Genomic DNA, 21,752 nt, shown 5'->3' with positions numbered 1-21,752 from the left:
CCCAGCAATCGTTTCCTGAGTTCCAGTGGAAAAGAACAGTAAGTCAGAACAGGAAGAGGGTGCTGTTTTCCCTGCAAAGCTCGGCCCAGAGCCGGCAAGCCTTTGAGCAGGTGGTGATGGAGGGTGTGGAAGCTACACACAAAAAACAGACCAAAGCAGAAAAGGGCTGCGTAAAGAATAAGTGAGGTATGTTTCCATTTATGGCAGCAGAGTTATGCATCAGATTTATGAGAAAAGCAGATTTACCTCCTGTTAAAGCAACCATGACAACACTGGCCTCTTGTTTATGTTGTCGAAAACATGCTCTTTTTTTGTTGTTGACATTTTTGCATTCTGCATTTAACATAAGAGGTTGAGCAGTGGAAAAAATTGTAATGTTAAATGTAATATGTCAGAATGTCTTTTGCTAAACAAGCACTGTTATTTTAACTTATTTTTTAAATAACTATAATTTTAATCATTTAATTTTTGTCAATGAGCTCATTAGCATTTCTAACAAGTTCATGAAATCACACGAGGTGAAAATGTTTAAAGATGATATTCACTGTTCTCCCTTTTTAAAAAAAGAAAAATCCTGTAAATGATCAATTCAGGGGAGTGGCTTAGAGTTTTATAGTTTTAATAAAAAGTTTCCAAAAGAAAAAGCTCAAATAGGGATGAGTAATATCACTCTGAAGAAATGTCCAGTGACACATTACGATATATTAATGAAAAAATGTGTTTTCAATTGAATTTCAACAATTTCTCAGGCTTTTAACCAGAAACTGAACTGTCAAGTATGAGCCAGCATTACAAAAAAAGACTATAATTACATATAGACAAAGTGTAAATGAACTTTTCTCCAGGTCCAGACAAGCAGAAAATGAATCAGCATTAGCTAATTAATCTGTAATTATAACTGTGGCTAAAGAAAATACAAAACCAAAAAAGAAAAAAAAAAAAGCTGTACAGCTTGCAGTGGTGAGATTTTAAATCTTTTGTGGTAGCAAAGTTCCCTCATCCCTGGTGCCAGCTGGTGGATTTATGTGCAATTTCTTCACAATAAAACATTGACACAGTTGTATCAACAACAAGCAGGAATCTTTGGCCAAAACATTAGAAATATCTGCTTTAATATCTGCAGTGTTGTCCTTACTATTGCAAAGTGACTGGATGTTGTGGTAAGAGGGAATAATACTGAGACACGAAGAAGTGGTCGGGGAAGGAAACGACCAAGGAAGCAACCTGCAGTAATGGGACGGGTCCATCTGTGTCTGTCACCTGTCAGTCACCGGAGGTATTGCACTTTAACCTGAGGTTATGTCTTCGTGGCGTCTGTGTTCGCTGTACGTTCCCACCGAATTCCTCTGTGCATGTTTAAGATGCTGTGCACTCCCATCTTGAATGCCAAGGTCCCACTGAACCGGTTAAAATAGGATGTCAACAAGTGACGCAGCAGAGCTGGAGCCCAGAGTTGCAGGAGTAGGAGGAGGAGAGACAACGACGCCTCAGTGCGCCACAGCTCGGACTGCATGGACTCCAACTGCAAGGTAGCTGAAAATCACTTTAAAACTCACTTTTACCAGACTCTTTGTGAAAACTGTGCAGTGGTTTCGCTTCTCGTGGTGTTCTTACACGATTCTGCGCACTTGTTAGGCGTCTGCGTGGCTTTTTCGCAGCGATTCGAGACGGGTTATTACGGAGGGAGACGAACGCGCGCCAAACTTCGCTTAAAAAAACTGCGGTTTTAGAAATGTAAGGATTATCTGGAAAACGTCTGAGTCGTGTCGTACAAATTAAAGCTGCGATTGATTCAGGACATCATTTGGGTGAATTCGGCTATGGAATAATCCTGTCATTTAACATTTCATAAGTTGTATAATATATTGATTTTTATAACGCCATAGTATGGAAACATTCCTTTAAAACTACGTGTGTGTTTAACTGTTACAAAGCTATTTTCCTAATTTATTTTGGTCGGTTTATGGGTTATCTAATAGAATATGACCCATTTAAGTTTCTAGCCTATTTTACTTGACAGCTCGCATCCATAAAAATAAATTACCTTCCCTTTTTGGCTCTGTGTGATAACTGTGGACTTCCCAAAGTGCCCAAAAGTGTAATAATAATTTGTAGTTATTCGTATAATTCTTAAAATTAAACCTTAAAAATATCAGATTTGTCCATAAATATTTAAAATGTTTGTCTAAAACATCAATGTTTAGTTATTTTAAATTTAGAAAAGTCATTAATGAAACAAGTCAAAAATCAGTACACCGATTTTTGTTAAAATCATACAACTAGTTCAGCATTTATTCAGATATTTGATTAGCTCATGCTTTCTGTATTGCTTTGCATGGGGAAATTACTGAAGTTGTTGCTTTTTTCACCAGATACATTCCAACATATGATTTTTTTTTTAACCTTTAAAATTTGTTAATTTTAAATAACATTGATTAGAGCAGTGACTTTAATGGAAAAGACTGACCTATTATATAAATGTATAATGTCCCTCACCCAGCGTCATTAAAAAATAAAATAAATAGTAAAATAATTATGTGCTGGAAAATCTAGACCTTTTCCTCCCCATCATGTTTATACTAGGATGATACAGTTTTCGAGTCCTTCCCATATCGGCTCAGCAGGGCCAAAAGGCCGGAGTCCACCCTGACGACTCTGATGGCTCAAATTAGCATCCCTTCTTCAATTGTAAATGTGGTCGTTGACCGTCAGGCCAGAAGGTAGGAATGTGAATAGTCCATGTTGGGGGTGGGTATCTATGATACCTGCAGGAGATCAGGTCTCCTGTAGGTAGTGCTCTTCAGTTTATTTTTGAAGCATACATGAAGTGTTTTTGGAGAGATGTGACCTTTTGCAGCTGATCCATGATGTTGTGCTGCATTATCCAGGTCATTTTGCCAAATGTACATAGAGTTTGCAAAACATAGAATCTGTTTCAAAAAATATGCAAAGGTTTTTCTAAAAGAAATTAGTAATGTTTCTCTTTGAAATAAAGCTAAGAGGGTATAACATGACAGTTTAGAAATAAACTAACCAAATTAATTGTGTTGATCCACCTCAAAAAAATCATGCAAAAAGTGTAAGCAAAAGAAATCTGGGAGACTTTGCACATGCAAATTTGCATGCAGCCTTTTGTGCTGTGGAGGATAAATAGGTGACTGCTTCACCTATTTAGTTCACAAGAACTAATGGCATTTATTTCAGTCATAATCTTGCGGGGGGTGACCAAGGTTCCATCACTATGTGACAGCTGGTCAGCAAACCTGGCAAACATGATTGACATGGCAGCACTGAATGCACATGTGCTTTATCAGGCATGCATTGGGGTGCAGGAGAGACGGGTGGACTTCCTGGTTGAGCTTGCAAAAGAGTTCGGTAACTCTCATGTGAGTGAGAAGAAGGCACACAAGGAGAAACTGCTTCGGCAACAACCTTCCACACCCAGCTCAGGCAAAAGGGCGAAGTGTCAGGTCAACCATCGATGCAGGATGCGTGTCCTGAGGCCGAAACATCATCAGTGACCCCTCACACCCCCACCATGGACTGTTCTCCCTGCTGCCCTCTGGAAAGAGGTTCTGCAGCATCCGGTGCAGGCCCACCTGGTTCCGAAACAGCTTTTTCCTACTTGCCATCAGACTTTTATTTTACTCACAACATTGGAACTTCAAACATTATCCTGAGCCGTATGCAACGAAATTTCGTTCTTTATACACCCTGTGCATTGAAAATGACAACAAAGTCAGTCTAAGTCGAAGTCGAAGTCTAAGTCTATTGTGCAACTGTGAGATGCGTTGAGGCCATTACCAGGGTACTGATAAGGTAATGGCCCTATTTACTGAACAAAAGCACCTGCTAGATAAAATCCTTCAGGCCAGTTGGACTATCGAAGCCGATATAGGTATACGTCAAAGTGGACTAACTCTAGCCATTCTAGTGTAACTACATATTTAATGAATTATTGTGTGCGCATTTATTTTCATCTTTAATCAAATATAGATACATTTAAGTAATGATTTATCTAGTTGTGCTTTTATTGACTTTTGGCAATTTTAGACCCCCATACTGCATGTGTAGCTGCATGCCTCTGTGCAGGTATTTTATTGCACCTACAAAGCGCCGGCATCAGGTTGTGCTACTTCAGGGCACAGTTGTTAGCGTTTTAAATGACGAGCTGGTACTTGCTCACCGATCTCTGCAGTTCGGCCATATATACACACACAGTTACTGTCTGTGCATGTTGGAGATCGAGCTTTCCTTGTCCTCCTGCTAATTCCTTCTGAACCAGCCCAGGGTGTACCAGCAAAGCAAACAGTATTTCTTTAAATTTAACATGCGATGAAGGTGTGGCAGCACTGGGACAAGTCTCACTTTGTCCTGGCCAGTGTTTTGTTGACACTCATGCAGATGTATCACAAACCCATTAGGTGGAAGCTCATTAGGCCGAGACTTAACCGGGATTTTAAGGAGTAAATCATTTGCAGGAGTTGCTCCATTGCATATGCTCGTCAGGGCCGAGCGCACACACCCACACTTTTTTAGTCCTTTCAGTTATGTAAGTGCTAACTGGCAGCTTGCGCACACACCCACAGCGAAGCTGACCTCATGTGGGAAAAAAAAAAAAAAAAAAAAAGGAAAACAGCAACATCTATTAGGCACATAATGCTGCAACCAAAATAAGCCTCTCGGTTACTCATCGGCTTACAGAGCATCAAAACACAGAGAGATCAAGATTCTAGTCATGATAGCTGTCTTTACATATCAGCTGTCAAATAAAGGCTGAAGTTTTTTTTTTATTTTGTTCTGCTGTCATCAGCAGGTTAAATGTGACTGATACCTGTAAGTTTTTCTCTACTCTAAAGCTAGGGACATCTGCGGTTATAGTTAAATAGTTGATAGTTAAACAATTAATAGTCAAAATTAACACTGCCAGTGCTGAATTATTTTCCTTTTTTTTCCTATAAGTTATTTGGTAAAAAGGCAACATTTTCCAAAAGGTATTCTTAAGAATAATAATTAAAAAAAAAAACATTGTCAATGTTAATTTACAATAACAGAATAAAGTAATATTCAAAATTTTGCAAAACCAACAAAAGCCATTTTATTAGTGTTGGCATTGACAAATATAGAAAGATATGATATAAAGTATGTGGTTTGTAAGCAGTCTTGAAAATTTGGGAATTTATTTTTGTCTGTGTCCTGTTATGAATAAGTCAGAAAGAATGGAAAATATTTTTAAAAAATTATATTTCCATACTCTGTTCCAGACTTATTTTCATCATATCTTCACTGCAGTATTCCAGTAATCAGTGTTTGGGACTCTGAGTTATTTAGATGACACTTTTCCAGGATTTTAAAATCCTGATATAATCCTGTGATTATACCAGGATTATGTAAGATCCTGATATAATCACATTACATCACCATTTTAAAACTTTCTGATTTAAAATCCTGGGTCTGATCTGAAGCGCTTGTGATGCTAAATAGAAATTTTTTTTTTTTATTTCACAATTAGAAAAAAGGGTTTATTGGCTGCAATCTGTACTGTGAATAAATCCGTGTTTGGATCAGGGCAGTCCAGTTCAAATTAGCGTGAATGTTGTAGGTCTTAAAATGGATTTGGTTTCTGTCCAGATGCTAAAGAAGCAGTGAAACATCCTTTTTTTTCCACACTGCTGAATTACAAGCACGTGTTTTATTATTTGTCTTAACATGCAGGCATTTAAATCAAACTTGAGCACAATTCTTTTTTTTCTTACAGAAAATGCTGAAATTGTTTGGAGTGAGTATGGAATAGTCCGGAATTTTGAAATGGAAAATATGCTGGAACCTTGAGAAGTTAAGATATTATCATTATAACGTTAGTTAAAATGGAAACATTATTATTGATGTAGATGTTTTCTGGTTTTCTTCCAACCAACCATGCAGCACAATATCTGCATTTAAACTGAGTCGCCATATTTTGGTCCATCAAAGGTAGCTAGAAACTTAGGTCATGACCAATTAACTGACTTTTAAAGAACATGTTGCCTCCATTATTCAATTCTGCTTCTTCTAATTGATAAACAGTAGTAAAATCAGACTGTACTCAAACCAATACACTACCCAGCTCCTGGTGCTAAGGTCTATGGTAATTTCCTGCCTTGACTACTCCAATGTTTTGCTAATTTGCCTCCCAGCCTATGCTGTGAAACCTCTTCAAATGCTCCGGATGTGTCTGGTCTTCAGTTAGCCTAAAAGACACACATGTCACATCTCTGTTCATTGCGTCCCACTGGGTGCCCTTAGCCGGTCGGAACAAATTCAAGTCACTGATGTTAGCTTACTGAAGCTTAATGAAACTCATCTACTTGAATGCGCTCACAGCAACTTAGTCACTTTGGTTGTCAAAGTATTTTTGGCTAGGAGTGCCAAAAATACCACGCTCAAGACAATCCAGACTCCTTTTATGTGCCGTTTTACAATATCTACCAAAACCTTGTCTCTCTTCGAGAAACTCTTGAAGACCCAATCCTTTAGAGATAATCACCTACCTTTATTTCACTCTTCCTCCATTTCCCTTTATTCTTGCACCTTGTTTCTACACTATTACCTCTGACAGAACTTAACCACATTTTTTTAGATAAAAGCATCTTTCTAATGCATAAACATAACTAAGGATGTCTAGGTACATTTAATTACATTTTAATTGCTTCCTGTTCCCCTAGGCCATCAATATGGCTTGACACCTAGACCCATTTGTCTCTTCAGATTTGAAAGTTAGAGAACATGACATTCAGGTTTGAAAGAAAGCTGGGTACAGCAAAAAGAAAGTTTCTCATCTAAATTTGCCAAAACATGATTCTGACAACGATCAAAGAGGAACAAACCTATAATTGCCTCTCTTGCCACAAACCACATCAGCTTTATTAGCTGCTAAAACAACACACACATCACTATACAGCCTCTGTTTCAGCTAATTATTCCGGCCCAACCTTGACAACTCTCCACTGTTGGGACTTGAATCCCTCTCGGCCCTTTAGTCTCCACAGCTGTAGGAAAAGGTCAGAAAGATGGCATAATCGAGGCCAATCACAATGAATGACTGATGAGCATTGGGACCCCTTGATCTCATCATCATTTCAGTGGGGAGCCTCTGAACCTCCTGTTACCTTTAATACTTTGATGGCAGATGCACATTTGAAGAAGGAAGAACCTAATGATGAGCAGTTGTTGCACTGAGTTGTCTAAGTGCTGCGATGAAGGAGCACTAATTGGAAAGACAAAGCAATTAAGCCCACTACCAGAGAAAGTTAACACACCCCACGTTGTGCTCTTATGTAGTTCCACCATCCAGGGACCAATTAGTAGGGAAGGGCGCCTTGCTTGAGGCGGCTACAGTCCCAGGAATGAGCTAATAATTATCTGCCCCGCCCGATAAGCAAACTTGGCAACCTTTAGTGACCTCTAAACTAAGGGTGCCTGAGTCACACTCTTACTTTCGAAGGAGAGCTAATTAGTCTGTGTGAATCTGATCGATCTGATCCACAATGGCAGACGAGGCTTTTTCCTCTTCAAAGGATTTAAAAGCATTAGTATCTCTGTCATGCGAGAACACCTCTTCAGACGCCTTAAGGAAAATGAGGCGTAAGACGCTCAAGGTGTGTTATCCGTGGAACATTCTGAAAATATGAGGCTGTCTTTCCCCTGCTCCTCCTTCTTCACCTTTCTCTCTGCGTCTCTCTCTCTCTCTCTCATGTCTTGTTCCAGCAGGCTTTAATGCATGATATTCTCGGGTGATGCCAGTAAATCACCCCTGAGGGCAAGGTGGGATTGAGCTCTGTATACACTTTAGGAAAAATTAAAAAAGGTTACAGTAGGGTTAGGCTATTGCTGAAAAACATATGATATTCATATCAGTTGATATCGATAATTATTGATTAGTTTTTTTTTTGTTGTTTTTTTTTAACTATCCAAAATGCTGCCAAACTGACTTTTTCTCTTTTATCCACAATTTCCTCTTGAGCTGTTTTACTCATTTTCTCCCCCCCGATCTTTTTTTTTATTTTTAAGCCGTTACGAAGCAGGGTGGCTAAATCTGAAACTGCTCCCACATACTCAGGCATACTGTGTATTCTGTGAACTTCACAGTATAACCTGATGGTTGAGAAGCATACTAATGGCCTACATTTCTTGTGACAAATTCTTTCATTTCCCACAGTCTGAATGGACCCTATAGCAAGTTTGATAAGCTAGCTGGGCGCCTATCCCCATTTTGTTTCCACTAAGGCAGCCACCAAACAACTGTCAGTGCTGCTCGCAGTAGCCGTCATGCCACTGGTTGCATTGACTCCCAACGTTATCAACTCGGTGTTGTATACTAAGCAGTTCGATATGAATACTTTTTCCCTTCTGAGCAGTTTCCTGTGCGAGTTGGTGTCACCAAGTACGCGTCTGCTGTCTTAAAAATGTGTGTTTGTCCTCCTCAAGCGAAGACTTTTTAGGACTGATGTACACCCGAGTATGTTGGGGGCAACATGAAACTGCTGCTGCACATGTTACTCATCAGGTTCTTGCTAGGTAACCAAAGAGTGAGTGAATTAGTTGACGCCAACAACTTAGCTTTCTTAGCTGGCCGTGAGAGGTTGAGTGGCTAAAGTCTTTCTTCTGCCTACATCCCCCAGAATGCTGTGCGGTTCTGGCTCAATGAAATTATCAAAATTCCACTGGACATATTTTCCGCTATTCTGGGTCGTGTGTCTATCGCAGTGGAGATTGTTATTGTTTTATCGCCTAGCCCTACGTCACATGTATGGAAAAAAATTCAGCTTCCTAGCTGTACATTTTCATAAAAAGTGGAAGTGAATGCCCTTTTAGAGACAATTCCTGACATTACATTTGCTGTGTTTACTCAAGAGTTGATCCTTGCTGCATTGGTTTGACACACCAGCCGTGGGTTGCAGCAGCGGATTGCACATATGCAAGTTTTAGTGACTCCGCGAGTGGGCGTCTTCACTCGGTCCGCTGGCAGGAGGAGAAAGTGTTGACTTGTTACATAAACCCAACAAATAGGACTTGCGCTTTCAGAGCAGTAAAGGCAAGAGGAGTTGTTAAACTCTCCTTTGGCCTTACCTTCAGACCGGTTCCATCCTGCAGTAATTAAATCACTGCAGAAACACACAGAGGGTCAATGATCCACTAGTGAGTCAGGATTAATTCTTTATAATTGGTAAATTATTGATTTTTTCCCCCTGTTTTAAGATACTTCTTAAACTTTTAAACATTTACATGGTCCAGTCACAAACTAACAGGAAAAAACTCCTATTACATCATTTCAGCTCCAATACAGTGAAATGGGTCTTTTTAAAATGCCTCAGATAAATACTAGAAATACAATTAAGCACGTTTTCCATCAACGGGGAAAACGTAGCAGCAAAAATGGTGTCGTATCACAAAGTTTGTGACTTCTTTTTCTTCTGAAGTTTTATGTTTATCTTATGAAACCCTCCGTTGACACAAGAAAAGTAGTTGCTATGTTTTTTTGTGTTGCTATATCATCAAAGTGGAAAAAATGAGCCCATCATTCCAGGATGACCTTTGTGTTTTCTCAACATTTCCTCAGACACTATCCAGTCCATGATTGTTGGTTACTCAAGCCGGGTTTTTTGTACCGGCGACGTTAATGATTTTTAACAGCTGGAATTTATAGTAATAATTGATGAGGACTGCAGGGGAAACACCGCAGCGATATTCTTTGCTATTTCCTGGAGGTGCGGCTGTCCACCTTTCTGCCTCCGTCACAGTTGTGGTTGACTGTGAAACCACAACTCACAAATTGTACTCTTTAGTTATAGTGAGGGATTTGCTCAAGCTCTGGTTTGCTCCCAGTTGGTTCTTTTCTAGGGTTGCAATTTAATAGCCATGCAGTTTAGTTCAGCTCATAAATAAACTCGTCATACTCTCTGAAGTTACATGTTTAAAAATACTGAGCAATTTCATCCTTAATATTTTCTGGTAGGATCTCGGGTAAATATACAGAAGGGTCTTGTAGCAGAATCCATGTTTAACAAGGGACGTCCTGAATCAATATTTGTGGAATTTCTTGAACGATCGTAGCGGAGTGGCTGACTGCACCGATCCCTTTATCGCTAATGTTAAGAGCTACTGTGAAACCGATACACAACAGGGTGCATGTCAATAACTTCAATGTGCCCTCACAGTGAGACTTGGATTTGTCAAAAATATTTTAAATGACTTCACATATGTGGAACAAAGAAACCCTTGCAGACGTGTTTACTTTCTGGCACAGCCCCAACCGCGCCAAAGCTTATAAGGAATACCATCCTTAATTCCTGTTGGCATTCCTTCGTTGCGTGGCCATTTTCGAGTTGCCTTGCTGATTGCTGCCATTTTCAACAAACGTACACTAACGGGTCTTTCTTTGCTCTCATTTCTCCTTCAGAAACACCAATAACTATTGATTCTTTTTGAAGTGGCCTCGAGTTTTCTTTGAGTGAAACAAAGGGTCCCTCCAGGGAAAATTTAAGCCCATTCGTTGGCTCTGCAGATAACATTTAATTTATAAGTAAGATGTTAGAAGCATAACTGCACAATATATCACACATGTAGTGTTGTGTCAGTTGATATTGCATAGAATGACATGGGCTACAATAAATAATTGTGACTTATTTATTAATACTATGTACCAATATACTACTATGCCAGTTGCAATTTGTTCAATAAAACAACAATAACTTGAAGAGAAGATCTGGTGACATTTCATTCCTGGAGATTAGTAACTTTTCTTCATTTTTTGTGTTTTACAACCAGTGATGCCCATTAATATTTCCCCGTATGTTTTTTGTGGCCACAGAAGCGTCCTGAATTTGAGTCTGTGAATTTCATTGTATCATATTTTATTGCTTCAAATACTCACTCAAAGATCTGGACTATTAAGTTGTCGGTTTTAAACCAAGCCATTTCTTGTTTCAGCTGCTTTCATCTCATCCGTTCTTTAAATTCGGATTTCTTAAGCATGAAAAACGGTCAAATTATTTTGTTTCTCGCACCTAACGGGCAAATGTTCATGTTATGCAAGATCAATGAAGAGATGGAATGTGACCTTTGTAGTCCAATGAAGAAATGAAACAGTCTGTGTGAATTTCTCCCTACTCTCTGATTGGACTTCCCCCCTCAATCATAGGAAGATTGAGCTTATCTCTGCATGTGTGTCTTCTTCTATCACATTTTTCCTTCCTAGCAACATTCCTCTGTTGTGCTTGGATACAGCTCTCTGTGAGCAGTCACTATCTTTGTGTCTTAACCTGCGTGTCTTCTGAGCAATATGCAATCGTGTCTTCCCAATCATTGTGTAGACGTGTTCTAGTCTCGCGTCATATTGTAATTTTTAATAAGCTTTACATGATAATCATTAAAATGAATAGGAATAAACCATTCTATGTGAAATGAATGCATAAAAACATGTTGATAATTTTGTGATTTTATTTAGATGCGCCTGTCGGATAGGTTCATTCTTCAGACAAAAACATAAGAAGTAAAAGTAATAGAAAAATACACTATGCTAAAATACCATATTTTGCACAATATCTTCCAAATTCTGCATATTGGCTTCCACATATCTCAATTTCACTCACCAAAGTGTGATTAACTTTCTTAGTGACATAATCAGGCAAAACCAGCAGTTCAATCAGATAAATCTGACAGCGATGTAAACAATGTTAATATTTGCATCAATAATACTCTGAAGTAAGGGATCAGTCTGATGTCAAGTGTTTGTTTTTTTTTTTGCTCATTTCTTATTAGTGGTCACCAGGACAATACATCAGCAGGCAGTCTAGGAAAGGACAAGGCCTTTCATTGGGGTCATTCAGAGGTCAAGATCCAGAACGCTGCTGGTTCCATCCTCGTCACCAGCCTCATACTCAGACTCTCCAATCCGAAGCTGGGACTAGAGAAGACTCTCGAGGCGTGGTCCAGGTACGGACCGTTTTGTTTTACAATATCTGCCAATAAAGGTTCATTCCGCCATTTAAATCACATGTTTTTTCTAACATTTGGTCAAACAGTAATTGAATCTTTGGACCTTGTTTGCTCCCCTCCATCTGTGATGCACTGGTGGTGTGCACAAGGAAGTGGCATATTTTTTTGTATTTTCACAAAAGCTGTAATGAAACTCCTAAATAAAGTGTGGGACGTCTTTCAGGAAGTATAACATAACATTCTTACAGTTAATGCGTCATATAGTTTCTCAAATCATCCTCCAGTTGGCTAATTATTTTCCTTATGTTTCCTTCTTGAGTCAATATTGCATGAACTCTACCAGATATTTTCTGTTAATGTCTAGCAAAAAAAAATAAATCACTTTATATTTTAGGTGTATGAATACGAATCACGTTGTAAGAAGAATGACGCTATATTATTTATTTTCTGTAAGTTTGCACGCTGCCGTGCGGCTTTAATAAGCTTGTCAACAGAGATCAGACTTTCCTCGCTTCAACCACCTCTCCCATCTGCCCGCAGTCATGTTAGACTGTTATTCCCTTATATAGACATCTTGAATATAGGGTGTGTGTTATTGTTGTCTTTCCTTTGTTCCTCCTTATATTCATATCTTGGAAGAGTGCTTGCCTGAGAGTAGATGCGGTGCAACGTCGGAGGACATCTGACTCTGGGAAAGCTGTTTAGAGAAGAACAAGGAAGCGAGGAATGCCGACAGTCTGGTTGATCAGCGTTCCCGTGGAAATAGTTGGCCATGTAATCCCTCTAATGTTTGTGCTTAAAAACATTAGAGTAGAGCAGAGGAACGACGTGGTGTGCCTAACAGCAGAAATTATTGTTAACATCGTTGTGTAGACTTTACTTATCCTTGCTATATCCTACTACTAAATGGATTTTTTTCATGTTTTTAAAATATCAGATTAATTTCACATTTAAATCAATCTCTCTCTCCCTTGTTTCCAGTTTGGTTGACCCAGAGTTAGCTGAGACCAAGAACAGCACCTTGCAGGTAAAGATAATTTCTCATGAAAGTGATACGACAAATTACAGTTTTTGAGCCGACATTATTCAAAGAGTTCCCGCTCTAATCGAGAGGCGAGTTCAAAGCTTTCAGTTCTCTAGAACCAGGCGACGGTTTTCTGTGATTGGCTCTTTGAGTGACACTTTAAAACATCTGAGATTGATGCTTATTTTAACAGTTGGAAGAGACAGAGGGTGTGTGTGTATGTGGTGTGCGCGCCTTTGTGTCCCTGGAACTCTCTCATGCCTTTCAAAATAACCTGTTTGACAAGGCTTCAATCTCTAAAATAGCTGTTGCATGGGAACATACGCTTTTAAAACGCTCTGGCTGAAGTCAGCATGTAGTTAGAAATTCTGATAGCACATGAGAGGAAAAAAAGGAATTATGATAGCAGCCTTCCTGCTGTAAAAGTCAGGAAGCTTTTTTCATGGCTACTTAGGAATTTGCATTGGTGAGATAAGGATGATAAGAGCAAGTTGACTTATGAAAACAACTACTGAAACACACAGTTATGTAATGGTTGTACTTGAAATACACAGCAAAAGTATCCCTGTCTGTTCAATATTTTTGACATGTTACAATGACACCATGATGCATTTTCTTGGGACTTTACGCAGCAGACTAATGCATAGTATTGTGTAATTGTGAAGGGAAAGAAAAATTATACGTCTTAACAGATTTTCACAAGCAAAAAGCATAAAAGCAATTGTGTGATCATCACCACCCTTTATTTTGATATCCGTAATTAATATCCAGTGAAATCAAGTTCCTTCAGAAGTGACGGATTGTTCTTAGGAAAACAGCAGTCAACAAAAGGAACACTCTAGTCCAATGTTTTAGTGCAAGGCTATGTTCTAATTTGAATTGTTGCTATGCCTAGTTCACACAACAGAATTTCAAAATCATCATCCGATTTTCAAAATCTGAGACCACCACAGGATGATAAAAAGTCTTAGGTATAACAGGCCTGTGGGGCCTGTGTGGGGTCGTGCTGAGGGTGGTGTCCAGCTATGCGACCGGAACAACACAAACCAATTTTCACTCACCGACATTGAGATCTCAGACGGATATCCTCTCGCATAACGTCTTGCATAACTTCTCGAGACCAAATGTGAGTTCAGAGTAAACAAACATGGCTAACCGGGAAAAGGTAATGCCGATAGCTTCCGGACTATATTCAATAGAGAAAAAAACAATGTCCACCAGATTTTCTGGTCTGCCATGGCAGCTTTGTCTTCTGTGTGTTTTGGATTTCCCTCCCTGTTTCAGTTACATCACTTTCTAATTAGCTAAGCGACGCATTCGGTAGACTCTGCTGTGTTTTTCTTCAGGGAACACCACACATACTGCAATATCGGACCAGGACAATCCAACATGTCGAATGCCCCAGATTTTACATCAGAGTGGTCCCAATGTCTTGCCGAGCTATTCTTAACACCACACACAACAGCAATAATCCTTGAGAGGCATCCCGATAATTGGGGCCTCCTTAGGGTTGTTGGAAGGGGGAAACCGTGACAAGAATCTGCATAAAAATCTTGCAGTGTGAACTAGTCATGTAACTCTGGGAGGGCTGCAGAGATCCACATTGTTTATTATCTAAAATCCCAATAAAATACATTGAGGTTTGTCATTGTTATGTGGCTAAATATCAAAGATTAAGGAGCAGTTGTGCTTATGCATGGTACTGTGTCTAGGGAACAATATTTTGTGGTGAGAAAAAAAACTTGTTTAGAGGCAAATACAGAACATTCGGTCAGTAACAGTAATGTTGTGTATCTCAACAGGTTAATGGAACTTCATCCAGCTCCTCCATAGAAACTACCAGCGTATGTCCATCGTCGGAGACAATCCTGTTTTCAACCAAGAAGAAAGAAAAACTCCTCAATGTTGTTAACCATGATCTGGGAATAACCAGGAACCTGAACAGAACTCACATTCTTTCTAACAGTAACACCAGAGCAAATGAACATAATGACTTGTACGGATGTCCATGTGAGTCACAGTCCAGACAGTGCCCCGGATCTTTAATTAGAACTGAAAAAGACAAAAAACAACACCAAGCACACCTGGAAAACCATTCTTATTTTGGCAACCATTTTGATGAACCTGTACCCATGTTGTCTTCCACCATGGTAACAGTTCTCGCTCCTCAGTGGGGTGGTCGTATAAGGCGGACCAAAAGGTTTGATGGAACTGGATATTCAGAAGCTCAGGCGGATTTGCAAGAAGTTGCAAATACATCGCCAAATCACCAACAAGGTGTAAAGAATGTGTTGATGGATGGATCGAACATTCCAAGGAGAGTCCTGAGAACCAGAAGTAATACAGCGGGCTGGTCAAGTAAAAGTGATCCTTCAAGTTTGGATTTTAACACTAAAAAGGACATGATTTCAACTGTTTCATTAGATTCAGGCGCTATAAGCCCTCTAGCCACTTCTCCAATGTCTTGGTCTCCCCTCTCCCCTAACCTTAATGAACAAAGGCTTCCCCAAATGGACCTCCAAGGACGACAATCATCTCTTAGCTCAAATCCAACAACGAGCAGCTTTCTCCTGTCTTTTAGAAGAGTTAACCCTAATACCATAAACTCCAGTCAAATTTCTGTCCTCCCTGAAGGGAAGTCCTCATCTCGGAACTGTTCTCTCAATAATAATGAGCAAGAGAGACCAAAGTCTGTTCTCTCTCCTTCACCGGTTTCTTACAGGACAACTGAAACCGGACTGGCACTCTCTCCTGTTTGTTCCGATCATAGAGAGAGAAACATATCTGAGAAGTTTTCATTTCTAACTTCACCAACAAGCAGGACTATGAAAGACAATTCTTATACCCGACAGTCTCAAATGACCCAAACTGGTTTTACATCTTCCGGACCTACATTTCAGAGGCAGCAAAATTGTGAGAATGTGGACAACACGATCCCATTCTCAGAGAGCTCGATTTCTCCTACTAGATATTTTCCGCTTGATCACTCTACTCCGTTAAAAACTCTCAGTCTTCCAAGGCGAACAAACCTGAAATCCACTTCCTGGTGGAAACAAGTTTCTCAGGAAGGCAGTTCTCCTCTCAGTGTGAAAAACACAAACAAGAAAGACTATGAGAAAACGGACTCTCCGAGTCTGACAGACAACAAAAGACGGGGTAGTTATATGCTTAACCGTGATAACAACAACACAGTGGAGTTAGCTTGCAAAAGTAACATGAACCGTTCTTTAAAGATGCGGTCACCTGAATCAGAAAGAACTGCCATCCAGCAGCATGGCTTAAATGTAGACAATAGACAACCACAAAAACCTCAGAGTATGCCTGATTATCGGCCTGCTTCTAAAGTTAGCACAGTTTTAGCACAAACAACACTAAAGCAAACCAAGGTTCCAGACAAGAATGATGAAAGAAAGACTTTGCTCTCAGCTCATGTACCTTCATCTACTTCATTTACTCCCATGACCTCAAATCTGCCCGCAGATAGCTTCGGTAAATACAATGGTTCTCCACTGAAATCCACCAGTGCGCCTACATCTCAAAACAAAATGGACACACAAAAGTCAAGCAAACTCCCTCTTTTCCATAGTTATTCCTCCACTCCGAGCGATCAACCTTATCCTTCTCAAACTACCTACAACAACTCCTCCAGTTCAAACACCAAAAATACACTCTCTTTCCAGTCTCAACAAGCTTCTTCTAACAACAAAGTTCAATCTTCTTCAGCTCAAACATCAACATTTACCAGTAAATCCAACGTCTCACCTCTTGGTTTTAAAAGAAGTTATGTCTGCCTTCCTAAACCTTACAACTCTAAACCTGTGACCAGCCTTATTCCTTCGGTAAACACTCTCAATAAAACAAGAGGCAGCTACACATCAGCCACTCCAACCACATCCTCTGCTCCCACTCCTCGTAGCCCATCCACCCTAAGCCCTCCTGTCGCTTCCACCATGACATCACCAACTCCTGTGAGTGCCTCTTCTCTCCTAACACCTCCTGCAACTCCAGTAATTGCTAGTCCCACCTCAGAACCTTCTCCCCCCAAGTTAAAAAGCATAGTTTATAACAGTCTAGAAAGAGAACCAAAAAAACATGGAAAGAGAGAGAGGCGAGTAACATGGCAGGACTCAGTGGATGGACAGTGTTCAGAGTCAGTCAGTGTGGAGAAGCCAGATTTTCCCCAGGTCCAGGGGAACTCTTCAGCTCCCACAAATCTCACCCAAAGTCCCCCCTCTGTCTTCTCATATCCACAGTCAGGTAGCCCAGAAGGGGGTGTCCACAAGACTTTTAACAATACACAGCCGGGAAAAGGAGGAAAATATCGCTCCTTATCATCCGACTGTGCTCAGGTAGTGACCAGGGAGCGTGGCATAAACAAGCACACAGTTGGTGATACTATGAGCTCCGACCAGGGAGTACACGGCCCATTTACAACCAGGCAGGAACGTACGCAGTCAGTGGAGTCTGGCACAGTTCAGTGTCGTTACTCCGCTCCCCTTTCCCTCCCTCCTGATTTCCCCAGTGGTTATAAACATCGCTATAGCACCCCACCTTACTCTACACTAATGTCTACCAGGCAGTCAAAAGGAGAGCTGATGACCTCGCCACAGACTTTTCTGATTTCCCAACCTTCTCATTTAAATCACACTCCACAGACTTCATCAGATGCTAACCTATTTGTTTCCACTTTCAAACCCCCTTTGTCGCCTGTCAGACCATCCCAGACTTGTTTAACACCCTTCCAAAGTGGAACTGCAAAACAAGAAAGCTCGGTATGCAGTCTTTCAGACACTGACCGGGTCAACAATAATAACCTTCAAGGCCACATCCAATATCAGCCAAATAGTCAAATACAGCTTTTTGACAACAGGGTTCATGTCACCTCACAGTCTCTTTTAGGTGATGAGGAACATAGCTTCTCTTCAACCTGTGTAACCGAAACACTTGTTTACAGAATTAAATCCAAATCAGATGCAGCTACAGACACCCCAAAGAACACCACCACACCTACATCTTCACAACACAACACAAACACTTTGGTTTCTGTGGAGACCAAGTTTAAGCCACAGCCAGGCTCAACACAGAGTAGTGAAGCAGTTGAAAGGTCATGCAGGCATTCTGATCAGAGCTCCAGTGACGGCAGATCAACAAAGAGTGGCAACAGTCTTGATGAAACCAGTAACACAGGCACGAAGGAGAGTGGTCTGGGTAAAAGTAGGTTTTATTCAGTTGAGGTTAATAATGAAGAAAGTCCTAAGAAAAGCCGGTTTGGAATAAAGAGAAGCGTCAGCACACCAAGCTCTGGTTTATCTAGGTCGGAGTCGGACAGGGTCGCCAAGAGTCACAACAAAGTGGACCAGATGTTTAACAAACTGAAGCAAAAATTCAGCTCCAAGCGAACAGAGGAGGATTCGTCCTTCCCATGGAAGTGGAGGCGAACTTCCCTAACACCTTCTGTCAGTGGATCAAGTGACGTTAGCAGTGTCAGCGATGCCAGCGCAGACAGTACCAAAACTCTGGAGGAGCGAAGACAGGAGAAAGAGACGATGCTGAAAAACAAGGCAGTGAAAATAGAGGGCACAAAAAGACAAACTGACAATAGATACACTCTCGAACCAGCACTGTCTGTTGGAGAAAGAAAGGCAGGAAATGAGTTGCCCATATGGTCAGAAAATCCCGCTCAAGGCAACAAAAGAGAGGATCTGAATTCTTGTGCCGCACCTCAAAGTCAAATTCATCTGACAGTCCATGGCCCAGTTGAAAAGTTTGATATGTGTGTGAACAGTGAGAGACAGCACACAGCGACAAGCCCGTTCCTCTCCTGTTCGGATCACAGTGTTGATGGGAGCCTCAGCCCTAATGCTGCTTATCCATCTCAGAGCAGGAAGTCTACGCCCAGCCCCAGGAGTCCCTTCTCACCATTTTCCTCTCTTTCACCTGTCTCCCCATTTTCAACTGCGGAAGTGTTTGAGGACAATGTATTCTTCAGCCCAAAGCTTCAGCGGCGCAGGGAATCCTCATCTCCATTTGAGCCCGTGGATGGAATCAGACTGGGAGTCTCAAGAAGGAGCCGGGCATCTACTGGTCCCCCCACTTCAAGTCCAGGAAAGGAAAATGAACCCTTTACGTCATCGTATGCGGATTTAAAGTATGGCATTGAACCAGGGAGATCCTTTTCTGTAAGCTCTGTCCTCTCCAGTCGACCGGCACAGCCTGGACGGATTTCGACTGGAACCAGGTTTATGAGCGTGGGCGATCTTTCTCACCCCGCTCTATCTTCTGCAAGTAGTGGCAGTGAGTTGCACCAGAGGTCCGTCACACCTGCTGAAATGGGACAGTTTTATACCCAGCCTGAGCATGACCCTCGCATGTCACGTTTCCCTTGTGATGCTGAGAAGATGCGATCCAGATCCCTTCCTCGATCATTGACTCAGTGCTTGGCAAAGTGGAGCTCAGGAGTGCCCCCTTCTCAGTCTAGTGCTAGTACTCCCTCAAACGCAAGTCTTCTTCGCAGCCCCAGCATTAACATCTGCCACTTTTCATGGGATACAGAGGGTCCTCCAACCCCTCCTCCAACGCCTCCCCTCTCACCAGTAACCAGACGCATGTCCAAAGCTACTAGTCTTCCTAACCACAGCTTTCCCAGCTCACCAGAAGCAGTACACCAAGCAGACAGCCAGTCCTCCAGAGCGCATCGCCCCTCAAGGGGCTTTGTGTCCAGTCTCAACACTTTTGACGAATCCTCAGGCAGCAACTCTGACACAACAACGGACGATGAATATTACATAGACTCAGACGATGGAGAAAAGGAGACAGAGCTGTGAAAGGAGTCTGGAGAAGAACAAAAAGCAGGGAACTTTGTGGAAAGAAATCTGTTTTTGTTTTTTTCATGATGACTCTTTTGTGTCTCCTGTTTTTGTTTATTTTGCAACAAGAAAGACATGAGGGTAGCTCAGACAAAGAGTTGCCGTGCTTGAGCTGCTTTGTAAAATTTGTGTACCAAGTCCTGGCAGGAAGTTGGGTTACTGCATGAGCAAGCCTGATACAATCAGCCTAGTTTCATGTACAGTGTATTCTATTTGTATGCAGCTCCTCAGTTTATAAATACCAAATGGTGATTGATTTTAACATTTGTAGTGTTGTGGCATGGTGGATGTGCCCAGTGCTTCTAAGTATACATGTGGTTGTTTTAAAAGAGCAAAGCACTCTGTAAGGTTAAGCTTTCGGCACAAGCTCTGTCTTCAGCTTTGCATTTCATTCTGCCAGGCGACAATATGCACGAAGGTGCATGATACGCTGTCCTGTGAGGTTTCATGATCTCTATTGTCTTTGACCATTGAAGGGAGTAAAAACTGTTTTCTTAAGGATTTGAAATGTCTGTAAATATGAGAATTGTACACTGGAATTGAATTTATTAATATTTTCTGTCTAATATTCTGCTCTTATTTGCACAAGGACAATCCTAAATCTTAATATATCTGTTTTATAAATAAATTTGACTTTTCTAACATAGCCTTTTGACTTTCCCTGTATTATTTATAGCTGCGATGATTTTTAGAGGCAATAAAGTTTAATTTGCATGTAAGGCAAAAGGAATAAAAGCCTGAGGCGCCATTCCTGTTTCTGTGTTACTTTCTAACCAGATGAGTTCCTGAGTGCCAACGACAGTCTGAGCTATAGGTGGAGCCATCCAAAGGCCTCACAGTGTACAGCTCCTCCCTGTCGCTAGTAGTTGTGGCAACCAGTGAACTGCTGTGGTGATGGCTAGATAAATCATCCTTTGACCCCAGTGGTTGATCAATACTCGCATGTTTGCTAGAAGTGTACTGTGTGGCTTTCCGAGACGCCTTGACACCAAGGCAACACATTCTGCTTCAGATTATCAAGCCCTGACATCATCTGGGAAGGGCTTTGCTGCTTCACAGCATATGTCATCCTGAATGCACTGCCTTTCACTGTTCCATTTTGCAAAACATTCTTGTTTTTATATATATATATTTAGCTCCCAGTTAGCCAGCTTTTCTTGTCCCTTGTCCTCTTGCGACGAATTCATCAGACTTTTCAAAGGCTGTCAAGTTTCTATCTTAAATCTTAAGACATTGGAAGTTTAATTAATTTAGGCTTGTCATGATCGGTCTCACAGACAGCATTTAGTTTCTAAGTCTTTGTAATGTTTTATTTTTAAGCTTAAAAGGGAATAGGTCAGTGTCATGAATCTTTTGGTTCTTTGTGTTTAGGCGCTGGCAGCAAGAACAATTTCACTACTTAGAGGCCAAACGTAACAGATCGGCAAATATAAAGCTTTTTTTTTTTTTGTACACACATGTTGATGCTTAGGGAGGACAGATTTCTCAGATTCTTTGCCAGATCCCTGCTGGCTTTTTTGAATTTTTTTTTTTTTTTTTTTGGTACCTCATTTGCTGCCATTTCTTTAGTCATGATCCCTTCAGGTGATTATTACACTGTTCTTTGTTGTTCATCTTACACCTCTATAGGAATCATCTTGTTGATGCTAAAATAACTACGTGTCAGACTTTGATATCGCAGGAATTTCAGTGTTAATTTTTGCTGCTAGAAACAAAGTGCTAAAAGATACAATTTTAAGAAAGATTCTTTCTTGGCCTGCAGGAAATTGCGGTGCAACCTTTCATTCTATCGTGATTTCTGCTCTCCCTGAGCATTTGGGTCTTGATCACTAGGACCTGTTTTCACTGTGCGGAGGAATATATTTCAAGTCCATCAATTTGGCAAA

The 21,752-nt window shown here is 40.8% G+C and overlaps 1 protein-coding gene across 1 annotated transcript; it reads left to right on the top strand.

Annotated features, from left to right (window-relative positions):
- The first annotated feature begins 1,282 nt into the window (after window positions 1-1,282).
- On the top strand, window positions 1,283-20,614 carry LOC111606254 (flocculation protein FLO11-like). The gene is made up of 4 exons (XM_023326641.1): window positions 1,283-1,529; window positions 11,800-11,973; window positions 12,958-13,003; window positions 14,803-20,614. Exons 1-4 carry the CDS (start codon window positions 1,417-1,419, stop codon window positions 19,822-19,824), a joined length of 5,355 nt encoding a protein of 1,784 aa, XP_023182409.1. The 5' UTR covers window positions 1,283-1,416; the 3' UTR covers window positions 19,825-20,614.
- Window positions 20,615-21,752: the final 1,138 nt, after the last annotated feature.

This window comes from Xiphophorus maculatus, chromosome 21 (assembly GCF_002775205.1).
Source record: "Xiphophorus maculatus strain JP 163 A chromosome 21, X_maculatus-5.0-male, whole genome shotgun sequence".
Taxonomy (NCBI): domain Eukaryota; kingdom Metazoa; phylum Chordata; class Actinopteri; order Cyprinodontiformes; family Poeciliidae; genus Xiphophorus; species Xiphophorus maculatus.
Note: the sequence above shows the minus strand (reverse complement) of the source record. Positions and strands in the feature narration are given on the sequence as shown.

Bases quoted from the DNA above. Each gene is read 5' to 3' on its own strand.
- LOC111606254 (XM_023326641.1), top strand. From the start codon at position 1,417: ATGTCAACAAGTGACGCAGCAGAGCTGGAGCCCAGAGTTGCAGGAGTA. The intron at 11,974-12,957 runs GTACGGACCGTT...CCTTGTTTCCAG, and splicing joins ACTCTCGAGGCGTGGTCCAG to TTTGGTTGACCCAGAGTTAG. The intron at 13,004-14,802 runs GTAAAGATAATT...GTATCTCAACAG, and splicing joins CCAAGAACAGCACCTTGCAG to GTTAATGGAACTTCATCCAG.